This window comes from Copadichromis virginalis, linkage group LG9 (assembly GCF_057382275.1).
Source record: "Copadichromis virginalis isolate Kocher_CV1m ecotype Utaka linkage group LG9, C_Virginalis_male_GT1.1, whole genome shotgun sequence".
NCBI classification, from domain to species: domain Eukaryota; kingdom Metazoa; phylum Chordata; class Actinopteri; order Cichliformes; family Cichlidae; genus Copadichromis; species Copadichromis virginalis.
Window position 1 is genome coordinate 3,118,087 of NC_140626.1, and position 21,525 is coordinate 3,139,611.

The 21,525-nt window shown below is 43.0% G+C and overlaps 1 protein-coding gene across 1 annotated transcript in view; it reads left to right on the forward strand.

The window, feature by feature from the left end:
• Nucleotides 1–9,256, forward strand: part of plppr4b (phospholipid phosphatase related 4b) — a 55,733-nt gene extending 46,477 nt beyond the window's left edge. The window contains exons 5-7 of the mRNA XM_085467433.1: nt 1,323–1,380; nt 2,625–2,798; nt 4,392–9,256. Coding sequence (XP_085323559.1) covers nt 1,323–1,380; nt 2,625–2,798; nt 4,392–6,083 — 1,924 coding nt within the window. The 3' untranslated portion in view covers nt 6,084–9,256. The remainder of the gene's footprint in view (nt 1–1,322; nt 1,381–2,624; nt 2,799–4,391) is intronic.
• The last annotated feature ends 12,269 nt before the right edge of the window (nt 9,257–21,525 follow it).

Genomic DNA, 21,525 nt, shown 5'->3' on the forward strand with positions numbered 1-21,525 from the left:
AACGGGAGCTGGAAGCATGTAAATATAATAATAACCACTGCAGCCAAACAGAGTGCCTGACGAGCCCAGTTGTAAGTAAGCTATTAAGACTCGACTGTACACCGTGTTCGTGTTTTCCTCCGAAACAATAAGTTCCGTTGGAGCAGCCTTTCAACGCGTCTCTCTGTCAAGAAAAGTTGACCCACACAACAAAGTAAAGCTAGTTTTCGGCTACGAGCCAACAGGGACCCCGCCGTATTAGTCAGAGGTGTCACGGTCCTGGGTCTCCTGACCCAGCGTCTTAGTTCTTTGTGATTTTTGTATTATTGTACTTGGTGTGAGTTTCTATGGTTTCTTGTTTCGATCCCTTGCCCTTCATGTTTCTCTATGTCCCCTCTGTTCTGTGTAAGTCTGTGTCTGCATGTTTGGGTTCCCCTCTGTGTCTCTCGGTTCTTAGTCCTCTGCCTTATGGTTTATGTCTCTGTGTTTCTTAGTTGCTGTCTCCACTGTGTCAAGTTCGCGTCTCTGTGTGATACTTCCTGTTTTACTTTGAAGGTCCGTGTCTTATGTGAATGTGTCCTGCTTTGCTTGTCTCGTCAGTTCTAATTTCCCCCAGCTGTGCTCTCCTTCTGTGTCTCATTCTCCTCGTTACTTCCCAGTGTATTTAGTCCCTGTGTTTCTCTGAGTCAGTGTTGCGTCGCACCCTCAACAAGCTGTGTGTGTTTTCCCTCCGTGTTACCAGTGTTTTTGTTTCCAGCTCAGTATTTCTGCTTCAGTGTTTTAGTCCACCAGCGTTTTTGTTTGTCTTTTGGTGAGTTTAGTTAGTAAGAGGTTTTCCAGCATTAAAGCTGCGCTTTAAGTTGAACTTCTGTGTCTGAGTCCTGCATTTTGGATCCACCACTCCTGCTTACCCACCTGCCACACAGCCAACCATGACAAGAGGTCCCTTTACTACAGTTCGGAGTCGCGGACCTTCAGTAATAGTAATAAATCACACAGCAATAGTACATTCACGTTGTTGTAAAAAGCATGATAATATATTAAGTAATCCTAAGTATTCAGAATACGTTACTGTCATTGAGTAACGTAACGGAATACGTTACAGAATACATTTTGGAGCATGTATTCTGTAATCTGTAATGGAATACATTTTAAAAGTAACCTTCCCAACACTGCAGAGCACATGAAATGAGGTTCAGTTTTGGTTCAGTCATTTAGTCCCTAAGATAGTGTGTAGGATTTTGTTTTTGATATCTCAGGCCAGTTGTGTTTCTTTTTACCTCCTGCTCTCCTGCTGAGGTGAATCTTGGATGAATTTGTTTTTGTTCTTTTGTCTCTTGCAGGAAATCCTTCCCATCACAGCATGCTACTCTGGCATCCTTTGCTGCCGTCTATGTTTCGGTGAGTGATGTTTTGAGCTCGTGCAAATGGTGATCCCCAGTGTTACAGCAGAAGTCCCTCACATCTTCTTAGGATACCGTTGTTTATTTGACTTAACAAAAAAACTTCAATTCAACTTATCTTCTTATTTTTTTATCAGTTACATAACAAACAACTCAACCCTCTGTGAACCAAACAGGCTTTCTTTTCAGTTAAAATGTAAAATGAGTTTTTCTCCTTATGGAATATGTCTGTGAAGGTTCTCAGTCATCCAGGTTATCGTAGTTTAAGGAGCTTGAAAAGAAAAGGATCTGGACAAAGAGTGACCTTGGTCCTTTAGATGCAGATGGACAGTCAAGTCCATCTCGATGGGACAAGACTCAGCTGTCCATCTGAAGGACAAAGGTCACTCTTTTGAGGACGCCATTGTTCACATTTTGGACAGAGAAGACCAATGGTTTGAAAGAAGGGTGAAAGAAGCCATCTATGTCCTCTGTGAGCGACCATCTTTGAACAGAGGCGGGGCTTACGACACCAACTGTCTGCCATCTATAATCCCGTTTTGAGATCCTTCCCTCCGCACACATCCTAGAGCATTTGACCTCAGGAAATCACAAGATGGGGTGGGGCTAGGTTTCACAATGAGCTCACCCAAAACCCTGGCTGATTGTGACCTACACCCGTTTTCACACCTTGGCTCATGTGATTAGGGAGAGGATCATTAGGGGGTCCATGCCTTGAGGCGACTTTTGTTGTGATTTGGCGCTATATAAATAAAATTGAATTGAAATTGAATTGAATGACGTTCATGGGGGGACACTCCCATGGACCTTAAATCTGGGACCCTTTACACCAGTTGCTCTTAGAACTGAAGAAGCTTCTCGGATGAAACAACTTCAAGGAAACTTAAAGAAGTCCAGACACTTTTCTTTCCGAGCTCCTTAGACTCCTCATGGAAGATGCTTTGAGCAGCAAAAGTGAAAATTGTTGTATTTAGACATAGGAAGAATGCACTTATATTGGTGAATGAGACATATTGTACAAAGTGCTGAAATTGTTCAAAATCAATTGTATCAGCTTCAGCTGAGCATAGCTTCAGCTCATTCCTTAGCTGTGCAGTCCATAAATTTGTTTTTATTGTTTGGGGGAAATGGTAGTATTTTGAGACAGACCCACAGTATGCTACCTCCCTAAGCGTATATGACAAAAACCAATAAGCTTAAGGCTATAAATAAAACCAGTATTGTATTTGCTGTATGTTGCAGATGTATTTCAACAGCACTCTGACGGACTCATCCAAGCTACTTAAGCCCCTGCTCGTCTTTTCTTTTATTATGAGTGCCATCATTTGTGGCTTGACCAGGATTATTCAATACAAGAACCATGCAATGGACGTCTACCTGGGCTTTCTACTTGGAGGTGCTGTTGCTGTCTATCTGGTATGGAATTAGATGTGGTTTTTGCCACTATGGGTACAGATGTTCTCATCATAATAAAAGTTTATGTTTGGAGAAACATGTGTTGGCTGCTTTTAAGTTTTCAACCAACTTAATTTAAATCAAGGTTAGATATTTTATCAGGTATGTATGAGATTTAATTGGATTCAAATTGAGTTAGACAATCACCAAAGCCAGTGGGATTTTTTCTCACATCAAAGCACTCGATCAAATAGTCTCATGAAAGACTGGGGCTTTCAATGTAGTATAAAGCATTGAACCGACTAAATTGTTCACAGTGTTATGGGTGGGATTAAGGGACCTGAATCCATCCAGTTCAACAATAGACCCATCCTGAAGGCCCATGAGAAGTATTTTCTGTTTTTCCTTAATTTATACACACACTTGAAATCGCTTGTAATAAAAAGGGTAGTATTACTGTAGTTACAAGGCCCTGCCCAAATTACACTAGGGCTGCCACAAACGATTATTTTGATAGTCGACTAGTCACCGATTATTTTTGCGATTAGTCGACTAATCAGATCATCATCCATTGAACGTAAAAGTACAGCTTATTGCACCAGCAGCATCTGCTCTTATATAACTATCATTAGCTTACAGCTTTAAGTGTTTAAGGTCTGTGCTAACTAAAAATAAAGACGAGATGATAGTTTATTCAATTTTAATGAAATCTGCAGATTGTTTCGGTGAAGTTTAATAAACTCCTTGCTTTCTAAAATATAACAGGACACCGGAGTAAATTCTCAGCATCTCACACTTCTGATAATCAGCTGTCTGCTTGACGTTTATTCAGCTGTGTAAAAACTATAACTTTAATCTCAGCCAAACCGATTTACTCAGGAACAAATAAAATACTGAAAGAAGCCAAACAATAACATTTTTAAGTTATCTAAGTGACTCATATATATTTAACCTGAGTAGCGAAAGACGGCGGTGGGTTTGAAAACGATTTGCCGGGAGTCTGGTGTTCTCACGGCTCTAGCTAGCCTCGCCCCCGGCTCGCTATCGAGCTAGTGGGTAACAGACGTCTCCGAAAACGTCGGAGCGCTTTTGAAAATATGCGGTGTCTTGATAAACTGAGCAGATATTTGAGGTTTACACAGCTACATTCTCGCCTGAAAATATGTTAAACGTTTATTTTGTGACCCAGAAAGAATAATAAGAGTAATATTAAAACTAAGTAGCTGCCGCCATTGTTGGAAACTGAGCAGGGCTGCGCTATGAATTCTGGGACACAGCTTCTTCTTTTTCGGGGTTTAACGGCAGCTGGCATCCTTGTACATGCAGTGCTTCCATCTTCTGTTTCAGTCCGTTATTACACTCTTAAATCCTGCTACTTATTCCTGCGTCTTTTGTGATCTTACAAAGCTTCAAACGACGCGTCGACTATTAAATCAGTCGTCGACGATTTTGATAGTCGACGTAATCGTGACTAGTCGACTAATAATGGCAGCCCTAATTTACACTAGCCTATCCAAAATCAGAATCCAGGTATCAAGCATGAAATCATATTAATATCATATTAGGTTTTAAGTAAAAGAACCTAGAAGTGTTTCTCTGTTTCTCTGTTGCCAGGGATTGTATGCAGTTGGAAATTTTCAGTCTAGTGAGGAGACCAGCAGCAGTCCTCCTGCACTTGTGCACTGCCCACCTTGCTCCTTGCCACATATTAGCCAGGAAGCTGTCCTCAACCACCTGCAAATGAAAGCTAGCATATCTGGGGAGCCTACCATCCCCATCTCCCATTCTGAGGGTCTGCTTCACCGAGGTCTTCAGCAGCAGAGGCCCGATGGAAGCCTGAAGCGCTCTAGTGCAGATGTGGAAGTGATATCCCCACACAGCCCCCACAGCAAAGATGCCATGATGACCTTTAGTCACACTCTCCCTCGGGTCCACACCCCACAGGCTATGGCAGCATATGAAGAGGCAGCTAGGCGCCATGCTGCCACCCTCCACCATGCCTCCATGGACTCTAGCCGCTCAAAGCAGCTTTTGTCTCAATGGAAAAGTAAGAACAACACTCATAAGTGTTCTCTTCAGGTCCCAGATTCATTCTCCTCGTCTGTAGACTCGTCATCAGGGCCACCCTCCCAGCATCCACACCATCATGGCAGCATGGAGCTCCGATCAAGCTCTGAGCCATCTGCAATGGGTCTGAATGGTGGTTTTGATGCCCATGCATATATGGCCAAACTGGCCACAGGTGCTAGTACCACTTTACCCACTAACTGTAGTGGTATCACTGGAGGAGCTAGGATAAACATGCAGCCTCGACCTGGGTCTTCTCAACTGGTCCACATACCAGAGGAAGGTCATGAAAGTTATGCCATCTCTGACAGGACAGTGGGAGGCAGAGGAGGAAAAGAGGGGATGTCAACAACAAACAGCACTATCCAGGCTACCTGGCAAAGAGCTGCAGAGAAGACTGCAACCTGCAGGACTAATGAAAATGGGCAGAATCTCCAACCTCGAATCATGCAAGTGATTGCTATGTCTAAACAGCAAGGACTTCTACAGACCCATTCCAAAAGCTTAGATGAAAGCAGCATGGCGTGCAACAACACAGGGAGTTTCCAAGGCACTGCTCACTACAGGGCACTTACTGATCAAGACCCCACCAACACCACAGGGCCCAGCTCATTGGGCAGCACATCAGGCAGTATTTCAGGGAGCACTGGTGCAATTGTCAGAGTAGAGGCACACCCCGAAAACAGCAGACCAGTGATCCAAGCTCCATCTACAGATGGAAGCGGAACATGGAGGTGGCGATCCCTGGATCACGGCACTGGAGCTGGTGGAGGTACAGAGACGATTGGTGTAGGGGGAGCATCAAGTGGGTGTTTGAGGCAGTCTTTTGAGCTCAATGATCTGAACAGAGACTCAGAAAGCTCTGACTCAATACGTGAAGGATCTATTGACAGAAAGCGTGCCAATCACATTGTTACTACCACCGCCACCATTAGCACCCCACCCATAATTACAGTTCACACGCAGAAAACTGGGCAGTCAGAGCAGAGGGTTCAACCACAGGGCCTCTCTACTATAAGGGTAACTCCAGGTGATGGAAGCACTTCTGGGTCTGGAGGAGGTGGTGGCGAAGGTGGAGAGAGTGCTTCAGAAACCCCTTCAGTCACCTCAAGTCGAGAGTCCACACTACAAAGAAAAGTCAATAACATCATCCTGATTCCAGAGAGAGCCAACAGCCCAGATAATGCTCGGAATATTTTCTACAAGGGAACATCTATTACTCCTGTTTACAAGGACTAAAATAATAAAAAACTCAGCACTGATGAGATGCAACAATATTTTTAAGGAATCCCCAAATATGATAATAAAATAAAAGAAAGGGTTTTAGTCAGCATGATTTTTGTAAGTGTTTACACTAAAGCACAACCTTTTAAGTGTTGTAGAAATCACTGTGTACTTTTGTGGTCACTCCCTATTGTAATGTAGATGCTCTACCAGTGGAACCTTTTTTATAGTGTTTTGGATAAAAACATCCACAAAAAAGTAGCGCAGAAACAATGAAAGTGTAGCAGACTACTAAAAATACTTGTATCATAGCCGTAAAACCAATGTTTCGTTCTCTGAACTGTAAATACTGTGTATGGTGCTACACCCCCCAAAACAGTTCACGTACTACATGACATAATGTAAAATCCCAATAGATGCAAAATGTAATATTTCATAAAGCGTTAAAGAATGACATGTGAAAGAGAGAACTTTTATATTCTGTCTCTTTTCTGTACAAATTCCACATATTCAACAAAACACTGTTTAAACCATAAGTGTGCTTAGCATTCCTTCTGTAGCTATGACGTCAAATATGCTGTGACTTGCACTGAAATAAGTGTTTACTGTACAACGTATATCGTTAACCCCAATTTTGTCTTTATATCCTCTACCTATATTTGGACCTCCACGTGGGTCCCAGATCTAAGCACAACAAGGCAGCAAAGTGGTGAAATCTTCTTCTTTATACTGAGAGGTAATTAGTAAATTTTTAAAAAGGCAGTGCAATTAACCTCAAGTCTCCTTCCCTACGTGGCAGGTTGATTTAAATTGTCTTTGTAGCTTTTAGTGAAACACTTTAACTTTTTGTTCACAATAAAGTAACAGAATATTCAGCACCTAGAGTTTGGATATAAAAACCATGTCTACAGTCCCTAAATTGCTCACCCATTTCAGCAGGTGGCCCACATGTTAAAAGGCTACAGCACAGGCCTGGGTTTGAATCTGCTCCAGGTCCCTGCATGTCGTGTCCCTTCTCTCGACTTGCTTTCCTGTCCACTTTCTCCATAATGTCCTAGCAAAACAAGGGGAAAAAAACCTATGCATTTTCAGGCACAGATCTATAGCAGTGTAAAAGCATGTGTTGCACCATAATTTTAATGTCACGTACCCTTTGTTAAAATTTGAATTATAACTTCTGAGGTTATTTTGCATTTAACACATCTAAAAGTAATTTTAATTACAGTCTCGTTAACTGATAGAGACACCTTACAAATCTGGTCTTTAGGTGATGACGTGATGAATCCTGCTTCTGGGCCCAAACTACTCTGAATTTATTAAGGCTCTTGTGTTTTTAACATGTTTTAATGCTTTCTATCTTGTTCTATTTAATCTCAACAAGCCCTTAAAAACAGTCAGTGATCACTGTTGGCCTCTCTCAATTTTTATTACTGCTAATCCTTTTAAAGCTCAGTTTTTAAAACCTTACGATGTAACTACAGCCCAGCCCATGCAGCAGTATATTAATGACTAACCTCGTATTGTGGATGGATTATCTCAGTTGTTCTCCTGGCTGAAGTTTGGTCCGTTTACAGCATCCTGCCATGTGATTACATTTGTTCCTAACCATCAGGAACACTCACGTTAACTTTTATCGAGTGGAAAAAAGTTAGCGTTCATCCTCCAGCTTCACTGTGTTTATGCTATGCTAACGTAGCTGTGTCGCTAGTGATCATGTAGCACATCATTATATACCAGCTAGCCCAACTTCAATAACAATGTTTCCTCTAAGCTGCGCACATGCGCAATTGCGCACTGCTGGCATGTCTCTGCGCACAGAAAATCTGCGTTGCACACAAAAAAAATCTAACCTGAATTGAAATTAAAATTAATACTTTAACAATTCTGTTTTGCAGTGTGAGTCAGTGACTGGCTGCTCCCGTATGGGATTAGAACGATGCCACCTTATCCCGTAGTCCAGCCAATGATGCGATTCACATTCGTATATACACAGCTAATCAACGTGGTTGACAGGCTATGACAGCGTCCTTATGTGCCGGTGTTTTAGCAAAGCAGCTGATGTGGAGTGAAGCCATGTTAATGACAACGTGCACAACCATTGGAGATGTGAGCAGGACAGACGGAACAACTGACAGACAAAGTGTGGACTTTATACCAGTTTTTAAATTGTGTTGATCGGCCGCGTAAAACCAGAGTTTCTTCCTGAATACTGTCGTTGTTTATATTTACTGCGGGAAAAAAGGTTAAAAACAGCGTTTTATAAGGAAAACGCTCGAAAGCCTGTGAGCAAAGACAACAAAAACAAAAGTCTAACATAAATGTAAATGCTGTGCTTTGATTATTTTAATAAACCTTGGATGGATTCGATGCTGGCGTGACCACAGTGCACACGTCTGCTGTTGCTCACAGTGGTCCAAGGGACGCTCTGGGAGTTTGTGTGTTCGCTCAGACACATGAAACATTAGAGGGAACATTGTTCAGTAACCCTACAAACGTCACTGCTGTTTAGTTTTCTGTCTTCATTTATGTTGGAAGTGATAACAGAGCTGCAGGTTTGAATTGTTTCAGAAATCTCTCAGTCAGAACATGCTATATTATGTTTAGGTGGAAGTTAGCGAGCTAACTTCCTGCTAACTTCAAACTCTGTTAAATTTAATAAATTCTGTTTTCATGGATGCCTGGATGTTAAACTTAATTGTTACACCTGGTAGAGCAGCAACACTGATCATTTTATTACAGATGAAAGAATTTAAACAGTTTTTAACTCTCAGTGATGCTGCAGTGTTTGTTTGACGTTGGGGCCTGAAGCAGAGTTTGAGCCCAGGCACGGTTAATGACGTCAGACTTAAAAGACCGGATTATATTGGAGAAACAAAGAAACACACAAAGTAAAAGTTGTATGTACTTTATGTTATGAATGCTCGATCCACATAAGAGCAGATATAGATGAATAAAATGGGTGACAATCTGTGTTTTGCTAAATGACAATCACTTTTGAAGATGTTTTTTTTTTTTCCTGGTACCAGACTAGTGATTTTTGGGTTTTTTGTAAATATTGGTGACCAACAACTGGAATATTTACTATGAAAGCATGGAACGTTTCAAGTTAGTCACATTAGATATACAACAGTATACACACACACACACACACACACACACACACACACACACACACACACACACACACACACACAACAAAACTACAAAGAAAATTGAATAAAATGTCAAATTTATAGAGCCCCCACAGCAGGATGTCATTCAGGATGTCAGGATTCACTTGTAGCATTGCCCAACAGCCCTATATATATATATATATATATATATATATATATATATATATATATATATATATATATATATATATATATATATATATATATATATAACCAACCCTCATTTACAGGTGCTATGTGTAACAAATTTCAAAGAAAATTGTAATACCTCAGCATAATTATCACGATGAAAATAAAAAATGTGATTTTACATGACTAAGCGTGTAAAATGTGTGGACCAATCTTTCCACGAATGCAAGAGCAGCATCATGTTCGCTGCAAATTTATTTTGTGCCATTGAGCAATTTATTTCTATCAAAACTAATCCAGGTACTTTTCTTTAATACTCTATACTGTGTAGAAGCCAGTGTATGCACATTCTCTCAATAATTGTATTTTATGGTGATTCTGAAATCTCTCCCATTATCACGGTTATTGTGACTGTTGATTAAAAACAAACAGAGATCTGCTTAGAAGTTTCCACTTTGGTGGACATTCTACCATCTGCTTCAGGGATTATCACCATGACAGGCACCAATTATCTTGCAAATCAGCAAATGAGATGCAGAACATGGTCTGCATAATCTTGGTGTTCCAGCTTCCCTTCGAATACTGTTCTGGTCTGTGGAGTTGAAGATCTACCGGACTGGGGCCTTTGTTGGTCTTGGCCTTGTTTTTTTTTCCTGTCACAGCAGTCAGCTGAATCACTCTTAGTCTGGCCCCTCACCCAGGACCTGGGATTTTGTTCCCTTGCCACAGAAAAAAAAATCCCAGCAACACTGGGATCACTGTGACAAATAAATCCCTATAGCATGGTAAGGTTGCTGTTCATGGAGGGGCATTTCTATCTTTGCTATCACTGTTTGAATGTTACCATTGTACAACCATGGTACGTTCTGGACAGGTTACAAGTCTGTGATGAGGGTGAAAGGTTTCAGTGAAAAGCACAACTGCAGTGCCACTTTTTGCAAATATTTTTCCTGTTGTTTCTTAGCACCAAATCCTGCAAAAAGACAAAACCCTCAACCTCACTGGTTCTCACCAGCCATTGCCATTCAGGCACATCACATATGGTAAATGGGCTGGTTTTATAGAGTGCTTTTCTACTCTGAGCACTCAAAATGCTTTGTACAACTCATTCATTCACCCAATCACGCCCATTCATACAAGCACTTTTCTACGTTTTTAGTGCTGTCTAACTAACATTCACACTCTGATGGATGCATCGGAAAGCAACCTGGGGTTAGTATCTTGAATATTTGGCATGCAGACTGGAGCAGACTAGGATTGAACCACCTAACCACTTAACCACCTAACCCTCCTAACGGTGACTTGCTTTACCACCTGAGCTACAGCCACCCCATATGAACACATGAACACATCTTCAGAACCCATTGGCACCACATAAAAATGACATTTAAATCTTTTTCCATATTTACGGTAAAGTACAACACTTAAGAACACAAACCTTTCCTAAACCGAACCATGTACAACAGAAAAGATTAAGTTCCCAAAATTGAACCACGGTCTGAAAAACCTGTGACTTCCTCCTGCTCAAGGAGTATTTTGCGAGTTTGGAAAAATGGACTGTAATAATAATAATAATAATAATAATAATAATAATAATACAGGCAGCACGGTGGGTAGCACTGTTGCCACACAGCAAGAAGGTCCTGAGTTCAATTCCACCATCAGGTCTTTCTGTGTGGAGTTTGCATGTTCTCCCCGTGTTTGCGTGGGTTCTCTCCGGGTACTCCGGCTTCCTCCCACCGTCCAAAGACATGCAGCTTGTGGGGATGGGTTAACTGGATAATCTAAATTGCCACTAGGTGTGAATGTGAGTGTGAATGTCAGTGCGAATGGTTGTTTGTCCCTGTGTGTTGGCCCTGCAACAGACTGGCGACCTGTCCAGGGTGTACCCCGCCTTTCGCCCTATGACAGCTGGGATAGGCTCCAGCGCCCCCCGCGACCCTGAAAAGGATAAGCGGAAGCGAATGGATGGATGGATAATAATACATTTTATTTAAAAGCACCTTTCAAGACACCCAAGGATGCTTAAAAAAGAGGTAAAACACATAGTAGAACAATGACAAAATGAAGAACAATAAAAAAGAAGATAAAATAAACAATAAGTTCACAGTGAATATGCAGACTTGGACAGCAGGTTTGAGTTGAAACTGGGGGAGAGAACCAATGCTTCTTATATCAGGGGGTAGAGAGTTCCACAGCCTGGGAGCAGAGCAGCTGAACGCTCTGCTTCCCATCGTGCTGAGGTGGAAAGAAGGCACAGGAATTTGGAAAGAGGAAGATCAAAGTGAGCGAAGAGGTAGTGCTTAACAGGTCAGAAAGGAGGAGCGAGGTTATGACGGGCCTTGAAGGTGAGCAGAAGTTTGAATACTACTGTGAAGTTCCTGAAGGAAGGGGTTGATGTGCTGGTAGGAGGGGGTTCTGGTAATAAAGCAAGCAGTTGAACCAGTTGCAGCTTATGGAGGGATTTTTGGGGGAAACCATGTAAGAGAAAATTACAATAGTCAATGCGGGAGGTAGCGAGACTTTGGACAAGAATGGACGTAGACTGGGTGGAAAGAGAAGAAAGTAATCGGTTAATGTGGTGTAGATGGAAGTAGGCAGAATGGGTGAGATCGTTGTTGTGAGATTTATTGGATAGTGAGCTATCTAGGATGACACCATGGCTCGTTACCTGAGGTGAACAGGAAATCGCGGAGCTGTCAGTAGGGAGAATGAAATGATTTGCCTTCAGTAGGTTGGATTTGGTGCAGATGAGAAGGATTTCAGTTTTATCCTCTTTGAGCTTAAGAAAATTAGAGAAGGTGGGGGGAGGAATGAGGCCTGCAGGAGACATATAAGTGGGTGTCATTGAGAAAACAGTGAAAGTAAAGATTACATTTAGGGAAAATGGTACCAAGAAAAGAGAATACACCTTCTGTTCATAATATATGTGCTGGACCTTGGAGTGCACCAGAAGTGAGTGGGTCACTTACTCATTTTAATGTGGGAGTCTGTGGGGACTTTAAATTCTGAGTCAGCCAGGATTAGCCTTAAGAAGAACAACATTTTGTGGCACTTCCACAATGATTTCATTTCTCACTTTCTGAGCTGTGCAATGAATGTGCACCAATGAATTTTACATTAGCCTCTTAACACCTTCAAAGGAAAACATCAGAATTGCCCCCCCCCCCCCCCCCCCTATGACATTTATTAAACCAGCCTGTGTGATGTCACCTGAACATTGCCACGTTTACAAAATTTTATATAAAAGATGCGATGGTGAGAATTACACATTATATTCTTTAGAGTAAAGCTTAGGTCAAAGCAATCCTATCCTCACTCTCTTAAATAAATTAAAATAAAAGTTTGCCATAAAGAAAAATGACATGAATATTTACACAAAATTTAGTTACTTTATTTCCTGATTTAGCTGTCCCAAAGGTCAAATCCAAAGTAAAGTAAATGTAGCACACGGGTAGAAATGTAAATCCAGTGGGTAGAACTGTGAATGAATACTCTCTCCGTGTATAGACTCTTGTGTTGTCCCTGGGTGAATAAATGTTTTCTGATGTGATCAGCTGTATGAATTCTACACAGAAAAATGCATTTACAGTCAGCTGAGTTATAATAGTTCACTTGTTGTGATATTGTGCTACAGTCAAATACTACAAAGTGTTGATTGCATAAATCATTGGATCTAGCATCTCACACACAAAATCAACCACTGGATTCTGTGTGTCCAGAGGACGATGATCAGGGTAGAAGACAAACTGTGCACTGTCTCAACTATTTGAATAAATGTTTGTTAATGAAACCAACCAGTATATTTCCTGTTGTGATTTCAGATCAGCATTGATTCGAGTATTAAAGACGGGGTAGACTCAGTATGCTCTACCAAGAGGGAACGTCGCTGAGCAGAACGCAGATGGAAAAAGGTGTCATTTCAAATTTCAAACACAAAAGACTACCGCTAGGTAATCTTGAAAAGATTGTCATCACCATGGCTCCTGACTCTGCTGTTTTTACTCAGTTTGAGTTTGTGACTTTCTCCCTTTTAGAGGATGTGGTTCACCAGCTCCCCCCACCGTGATCCTGTCCTAGTACAGAGCACTCTGTTCTTGCCATTATTAGCTGTGTGGTTCCTGCAAATTTCAAACATGCAGTAGTTGCAGCCATTGCTTAAGAAACCTGGCCTCGATCACACTCTATTGGCTAATTATAGGGCTATTTCCAAACTGCTTTTCTTTCCTGCATTTTAGAGAAAATTGTATTTTGTTAACTGAAATATTTTCTAGATGATAACAGCATCCTGGAGGTTTTTCAATCAGGTTTTAAAACACTTCATAGCACAGAGTCTGCATTATTAAAGATCCATAACAACATGTGATTCTGGTAACCATGTTGTTCTGGTGTTGCTTGACCTAACTGCTGCCGTTGACACACTGGACCACAATATTTAAATATTTCGATAAGTGATTTAGTGGGCATTGGTGGCACTGCACTTAATTGGTTTAGGCCCACAGGGCTTAATTTTAGGGCCACTGCTTTTTTTGCAGTATTTATTGCCTCTGGGTTCCATCCTTAGAAGGCATCAATCTCATGTCATCGTTACACTGATGACTGCCAAAGTTATTTGCCCCTGAGGCAGAAGGATGCCCACTCTTGGCATGTTAGATGACATTAGAGTTTATTTGGCCTTAAATGTTTTAAATTTGAATGAAAAGAAAACAGAAGAGTTGCCTTTTAGTAGCCCTGCATCTACACTGGAAAATCTTTGATGAAGCTTGCAAACCATCTGATCCACACAAGGGAAAAGTAACACTCTTTCCGATGTGACTGAGTTGTCCATTCAGTGCATGAACCCACAGTTGCCTCCAGCACAAAATCCTCCCTTTTCTTCTGTTTTTGCCTCGTCTTGGCACCTGGTTCAGGGATACTGTGGGTGTTGCACAGGGCCTTGGTTTTCACATACAGCTCTGTGGCAAATGCACCTGAGTGTTTGTCCTTAAGTGTGTCACACACAGCTTGTTTGCAGATAAAAGCTTCTGCCAGGTCTAAAGTCTCTTTCTACAGGAACTTGTGGAGTCCTTCGGTTACAGACAGAAGTGTGAAACCTCAGTAGTGCAAAGACTGCTGAGAACTTGTAGAGCTTTGCTCTGAGACCAACAGCTATGGGGGATCCTATGGCAGGTAGCAGGCACTCCAAAATGGCAGTCAGTGTCTCAAGAACTGCACTAATTGATCACAACTGACATGCCCAACAAGTATTTGAAAGTTGCACACGGTCAGTTTTTGACCTAACTATATGCTTTAGCAAAAAGCAAAGTTTGAAGCCTAATCTTGAAAGTAGAGATAGTGTCTGTCTTCTGAATCCAAACTGGAAGCTGGTTCCACAGAAGAGGGGCCTGAAAACTGAAGGCTCTGCCTCCCATTCTACTTTTAAATACTCTAGGAACAACAAGTAGGCCTGCAGAGCGAGAGCGGAGCGCTCTAATAGGGTGATATGGTACTACAAGGTCATTAAGATAAGATGGGACCTGATTATTTAAGACCTTGTATGTGAGGAGCAGGATTTTGAATTCTGGATTTAACAGGAAGCCAAAACAGGAGAAATCTGCTCTCTCTTTCTAGTCCCTGTCAGGACTCTTGCTGCAGCATTTTGGATCAGCTGAAGGCTTTTCAGGGAGTTTTTTGGACATCCTGATAATAATGAATTACAGTCGTCCAGCCTGGAAGTAATAAATGCATGAACTAGCTTTTCAGCATCACTCTGAGACAGGATATTTCTCATTTTAGAGATGTTGCGCAAATGGAAGAACGCAGTCTTACATATTTGTTTAATATGTGCGTTGAAGGACATGTCCTGGTCAAAAATGACTCCAAGGTTCCTCACAGCGTTACTGGAGGCCAAGGTAATGCCATCCAGAGTAAGAATCTGGTTAGATACCATATTTCTAAGCTTTTCAGGGCCGAGTACAATAACCTCAGTTTTATCTGAATTAAGAAGCAGAAAGTTAGCGGCCATCCAGGTCTTTATGTCTTTAAGACATTCCGGCAGTTTAACTCATTGGTGTGTGTTATCTGGCTTCATGGACAGACAGAGCTGGGTGTCATCTGCATAGCAGTGAAAATGTATGCTATGTCTTCTAATGATACTGCCTGTATAATGTATAATGTAAACAGAATTGGTCCTAGCACTGAACCCTGTGGAACTCCATAATTAACCTCAGTGTGTGAAGAGGACTCTCCATTTACATGCACAAACTGGAGTCTATTAGATAGATATGATACAAACCACTGCAGCGCAGTACCTGTAATACCTACAGCATGTTCTAATCGCTCTAATAGGATATTATGGTCAACAGTATCGAATGCTGCACTAAGGTCTAGCAGGACAAGCACAGAGATGAGTCCACTATCAGAGGCCATAAAAAGATCATTTGTAACCTTCACTAAAGCTGTTTCTGTGCTGTGCTGAGCTCTGAAACCTGACTGAAACTCTTCAAATAAGCCATTCCTCTGCAGATGATCAGTTAGCTGTTTGATGGCCTGCATTTGTAAATGGCCTGCATTTGTATATAGGACGCTTTACACTACATTCAGTCATTCACCCATTCACACACACATTCACACACTGGCGATGGCAGCTACATTATAGCCACAGCTGCCCTGGGGCGCAGTGACAGAGGCGAGGCTGCCGGACACAGGCGCCACCGGGCCCTCTGACCACCACCAGTAGGCAAACATGGGGTTAGTATCTTGCCCAAGGATATTTGGCATGCAGCCAGGGTGCAGCTTGGGATCAAACCACCGACCTTCTGAATAGTGGCTGACCTGCTCTGCCACCTGAGCTACAGCCACCCACAACCAGTGTTGGTCAAGTTACTTGAAAAAAGTAATCAGTAACTAATTACTGATTACTTCCCCCAAAAGGTAATCCAGTTACTTTACTGATTACTTATTTTCAAAAGTAATTAAAACCCGTAGATTGTCTTGGGACCTTTTTCTGGCTTTTGTGTTCTTCGTATCCAAGCCATTTGCACTGTCTTGAATGGAATATAGCCAGATTTTCCAAAAAGAAGTTCGGTTACATTTAATTTTAAAATTTCAGTCTGACTTCCTTAAATTAGGTTCAGTGGCTAAGCTACAGATAAACTTACACTATTGTGCCAAGTGGTCGATGTGTGCCCCATTGAAACCCATTATAAACGCTATTTTTCACTGCAAAATAATTACCGCTAATGTAATCATCATGTTTCCACTTTCAGTTTCGTTTTGGACTAGGGGCCTTAGAGTTGTAATTTTTTTATTTGTCCACCAGGTGGCGCCCTTGTTTCACATTTGACGCCTGCTCGAAAATACACCTTTCCAGCGGGCTGCTCGAGACAGACCCGCAGGAGAGGGAGACTCATTCCCGGCGTGCAGCAGCAGCTTGGCCCGCTGCTCGGGCGGGACCATTTTCTGCCCTTAGGGCTTTTAGAGGGTTCTTTTTTTTTTAATCAACAGAAAATTATATATTTGTTGTCACGTGGTATCTGACGTGTGTGCTGTGTGCTTTTGGGGCTAAAAAAAACAGGGCACTTTGTCCTTAGGATGCATTTTTTTTAATGTGCTCCTGCAAAAAAAATAATGGCAGGTCAAAATGAATGTTGGTGCCAATCTTTGGACCATCTAAAAGCCTAATTATAATAACAATCAAATATTACTTCAAATGGTTTTTTTTGGAAAATATTTAGGGTTTTTTTGCTTTTTGGGGCTAAAAAAACAGGGCACTCGTGTAATACAACTGGGATTTAAAGGGTTAAAACTACGAAAATATAATTAAAACTTTATATGAATATTTCAGGGAGAAGTAGTTTTAAAAGACTGACCAATTTAAAGTGAAAGAAAATATGAATATATAAAGTTTTTATAGCACTTTTTGGGGAATTGTCCTTAGGATGCATTTTTTTTAATGTGCTCCTGCAAAAAAAATAATGGCAGGTCAAAATGAATGTTGGTGCCAATCTTTGGACCATCTAAAGGCCTAATTATAATAACAATCAAATATTACTTCAAATGTTCTTTTTGAAAATATTAATTTTTTTTTGTTTTTTAGGGCTAAAAAAACAGCGCGCTCATGTAATTAAACTGGGATTTAAAGGGTTTAAACAACGAAAATATAATTAAAACTTTATATGAATATTTCAGGGAGAAGTAGTTTTAAAAGACTGACCAATTTAAAGTGGAAAAAAATGAATATATAATATTTTTATTGCACTTTTTAGGGCGGGGCCGTTTTGTGGCCTTAGGACCAATAGTGTGACCATTTTTTTAGGACAAATTGGGGTTAATTACTTAGTTACTTAGTTACTTTTTAAAAACATGATTTACAATCTGAATAGGTGATAAAGCGATAGATCTTTTAGCCCAATTCTACTTTTTCTACATAATCCATCATACAAAATGTAATCAAATGGAAAAGTTTCTTTTTTTTAAACTTGTTTTATCAGTTTTAATCTTTTAACTTTATGCCTCAAGCAAAAATGAAATTCTATGCAACATTCTCTGACTTGAAGAAATTTGTTTAACATTTAAACCTATTTTGCATGTGACAAATAAAGAACCTTGAACCTTTCTGCACATTCCAGCACATAAAATAAAAATATTTTTTGTGTTTACACTCAGTCTTTCAAATAGATGCAAGTAAAACACAGCAGAAAATAAATAAAATCAAAGACTCAGTGGTCCTGTTGCTCTATTTTCACCTGTAAAGCAGGACTGGGGGTACGCGGAGGTTTACCCTGGTGCAGGTGTGCCGCAGTGGTCAGTGGAAGAATCCGCGAGTTTCTCTGTGAATTTCCCATTACGTCGTAGCTACTCGGTGCTTGCTTGGAAGTTTAGGGGGTTTTTTGCTGTAAAAAGAAGTTTTCTTCCCACGCACGATGGACACTAATGTTTTTGTCACTTTTTATGGAATCAAACTCAAAGTAAGGTCAGTACTTCCACGCTTTAAACGCTGCACGCTGATACTCTCTCCTGCACTCGATATATGATCCACTGTTGATCTGCACACAGCTGTTGTCACGAACGTCACACTCGCTTACGTCACTGTCATGAGACATTCTCACAAAAAATCACAGTTTTAGTAACGCAGTAACTGCGTTCCTACGGGAAAGTAATGGTAATCTAATTACCGTTTTTGCAATAGTAATCCCTTACTTTACTCCATCCATCCATCTTCATCCGCTTTATCCGAGGCCGGGTCGCAGGGGCAGCAGCCTAAGCAAAGAGGCCCAGACCTCCCTCTCCCCAACCACCTCCTCCAACTTATCCGGGGGAATACCAAGGCGTTCCCAGGCCAGCCGAGAGATATAATCTCTCTAGCGTGTCCTGGGTCTGCCCTGGGGCCTCCTCCCGGTGGGACATGCCTGGAACACCTCGCCCAGGAGGCGCCCAGGAAGCATCCTTGTCAGATGCCCGAACCACCTCAGCTGGCTCCTTTCGATGTGGAGCAGCAGCTGCTCTACTCTGAGCCCCTCCCGGATGGCCGAACTTCTCACCCTATCTCTAAGGGAGAGGCCAGCCACCCTTCGGAGGAAGCTCATTTCTGCCGCTTGTATCCGCGATCTCGTTCTTTCGGTCACTACCCACAGCTCGTGGCCATAGGTGAGGGTAGGGACGTAGATTGACCAGTAAATTGAGAGCTTCGCTTTTACACTCAGCTCCCTTTTCACCACCACGGACCGGTGCAGCGTCCGCATTACTGCAGCTGCAGCCCCAATCCGTCTGTCGATCTCCGGCTCCCTTCTCCCATCACTCGTGAACAAGACCCCAAGATACTTGAACTCCTCCACTTGGGGCAGGAACTCATCCCCGACCCGGAGTGGGCACTCCACCCTTTTCCGGCTGAGAACCATGGCCTCAGATTTGGAGGTGCTGATCCTCATTCCCGCTGCTTCACACTCAGCTGCGAACCGTTCCAGTGTGAGCTGGAGGCCCTCACCCGATGAAGCCAACAGAACCACATCATCCGCAAAAATCAGAGATGAGATTCTGAGGCCACCAAAGCGAAAGCCCTCCGCCACTTGGCTGCGCCTAGAAATCCTGTCCATAAAAATTATGAACAGAACCGGCGACAAAGGGCAGCCCTGGCGGAGCCCATCACCCACCGGGAACGAGTCCGACTTATTGCAGGCAATGCGAACCAAGCTCTTGCAACGGTTGTATAGGGATCGAATGGCCCGTAGCAATGGGCCAGACACCCCATACTCCCACAACACCTCCCACAGGACACCCCGAGGGACACGGTCGAATGCCTTCTCCAAGTCCACAAAACACATGTAGACTGGTTGGGCAAACTCCCATGCACCCTCAAGTATCCTCAAGAGGATAAAGAGCTGGTCCAGTGTTCCGCGACCAGGACGAAAACCGCATTGTTCCTCCTGTATCCGAGGTTCGACTAGCGGACGAACTCTCCTTTCCAGCACCCTGGCATAGACTTTCCCCGGGAGGCTGAGGAGTGTGATCCCCCTGTAGTTGGAACACACCCTCCGGTCCCCCTTCTTAAAGATGGGGACCACCACCCCGGTCTGCCAGTCCACAGGTACTGCCCCTGATCTCCACGCAACATTGCAGCCAACCAGGACAGCCCTACAACGTCCAGAGCCTTCAGGAACTCGGAGCGGACCTCATCAACACCAGGGGCTCTGCCATCAAGGAGTTGTTTAACTGCCTCAGTGACCTCACCCCCGAAAATTGGCGGGTCATTCCCCTCATCCCCAGACTCTGCTTCCTCCTCGGAAGACGTGTCAGTGGGATAAAGGAGGTCCTCGAAGTATTCCTTCCACCGCCCGACAATTTTCTCAGTCGACGTCAGCAGCGCTCCGCCAGCACTAAACACAGTGCAGGTAGAGCACCGCTTTCCCCTCCTGAGACGCCTGATGGTTTGCCAGAATCTCTTCGAGGCAATCCGAAAGTCTTTTTCCATGGCCTCTCCGAACTCCTCCCACACCCGAGTTTTTGCTTCAGCCACTGCCCGAGCCGCATTCCGCTTGGCCTGTCGATACCTGTCGGCTGCCTCCGGAGTCCTACAGGCTAACCAACCCCGATAAGACTCCTTCTTCAGCCTGGTGGCTCCCTTCACCTCTGGTGTCCACCATTTGGTTCGGGGATTACCACCACGGCAGGCACCAACCACCTTGCGGCCGCAGCTCAATGCAGCAGCTTCGGCAATGGAGACGCTGAACGTGGTCCATTCGGACTCAATGTCCCCAGTCTCCCTCGGAATGCTGTTGAAGCTCTGCCGGAGGTGTGCGTTGAAGATCTCGCGGACTGGGGCCTCTGCTAGATGTTCCCAGCACACCCTCATTACGCGTTTAGGTGCACCAGGTCTGTCCAGCGTCCTCCCCCGCCACCTGATCCAACTCACCACCAGGTGGTGATCAGTTGACAGCTCAGCCCCTCTCTTTACCCGAGTGTCCAGAACATATGGTCGCAGGTCTGGTGATACGATTACAAAATCGATCATCGACCTACGGCCTAGAGCGTCCTGGTGCCACGTGCACTTATGGACACTCTTATATTCGAACAGGGTGTTCGTTATGGCCAAACTGTGATTAGCACAGAAGTCCAATAACAAAGCACCGCTCGGGTTCAGGTCAGGGAGGCCGTTCCTCCCAATCACGCCCCTCCAGGTCTCACTGTCGTTACCCACATGAGCATTGAAGTCTCCCAGCAGGACAACAGAGTCTCCAGGTGTAGCACCTTCCAGCCCCGGTAACCCTATCCCGAGCAGGGTAAACTGTTCCCTCGATATCCTTTTCATAAGGGTCTTCTGAATCGCTCTTTGTCTGGTCCCTCACCCAAGACCAATTTGCCATGGGAGACCCTACCAGGGGGCAAAAGCCCCCAGACAACATAGCCCCTAGGATCCCTGGGACACACAAACCCCTCCACCACGATAAGGTAGCGATTCAAGGAGGAGCCTTACTTTACTCGTTACTTGAAAAAGTAATCAGATTACAGTAACGCATTACAAGTAACACGTTACTCATATTTATTCATATTCGATCATATTTAAGATTGAAGAATTAATTAATGGCAGGACTTCTTTGAGCAGTTTTGTAGGAATGGGGTCTAAAAGACACGTTGATGGTTTGGAGGAAGTAATTATTGAAGTTAACTCAGAAAGATCA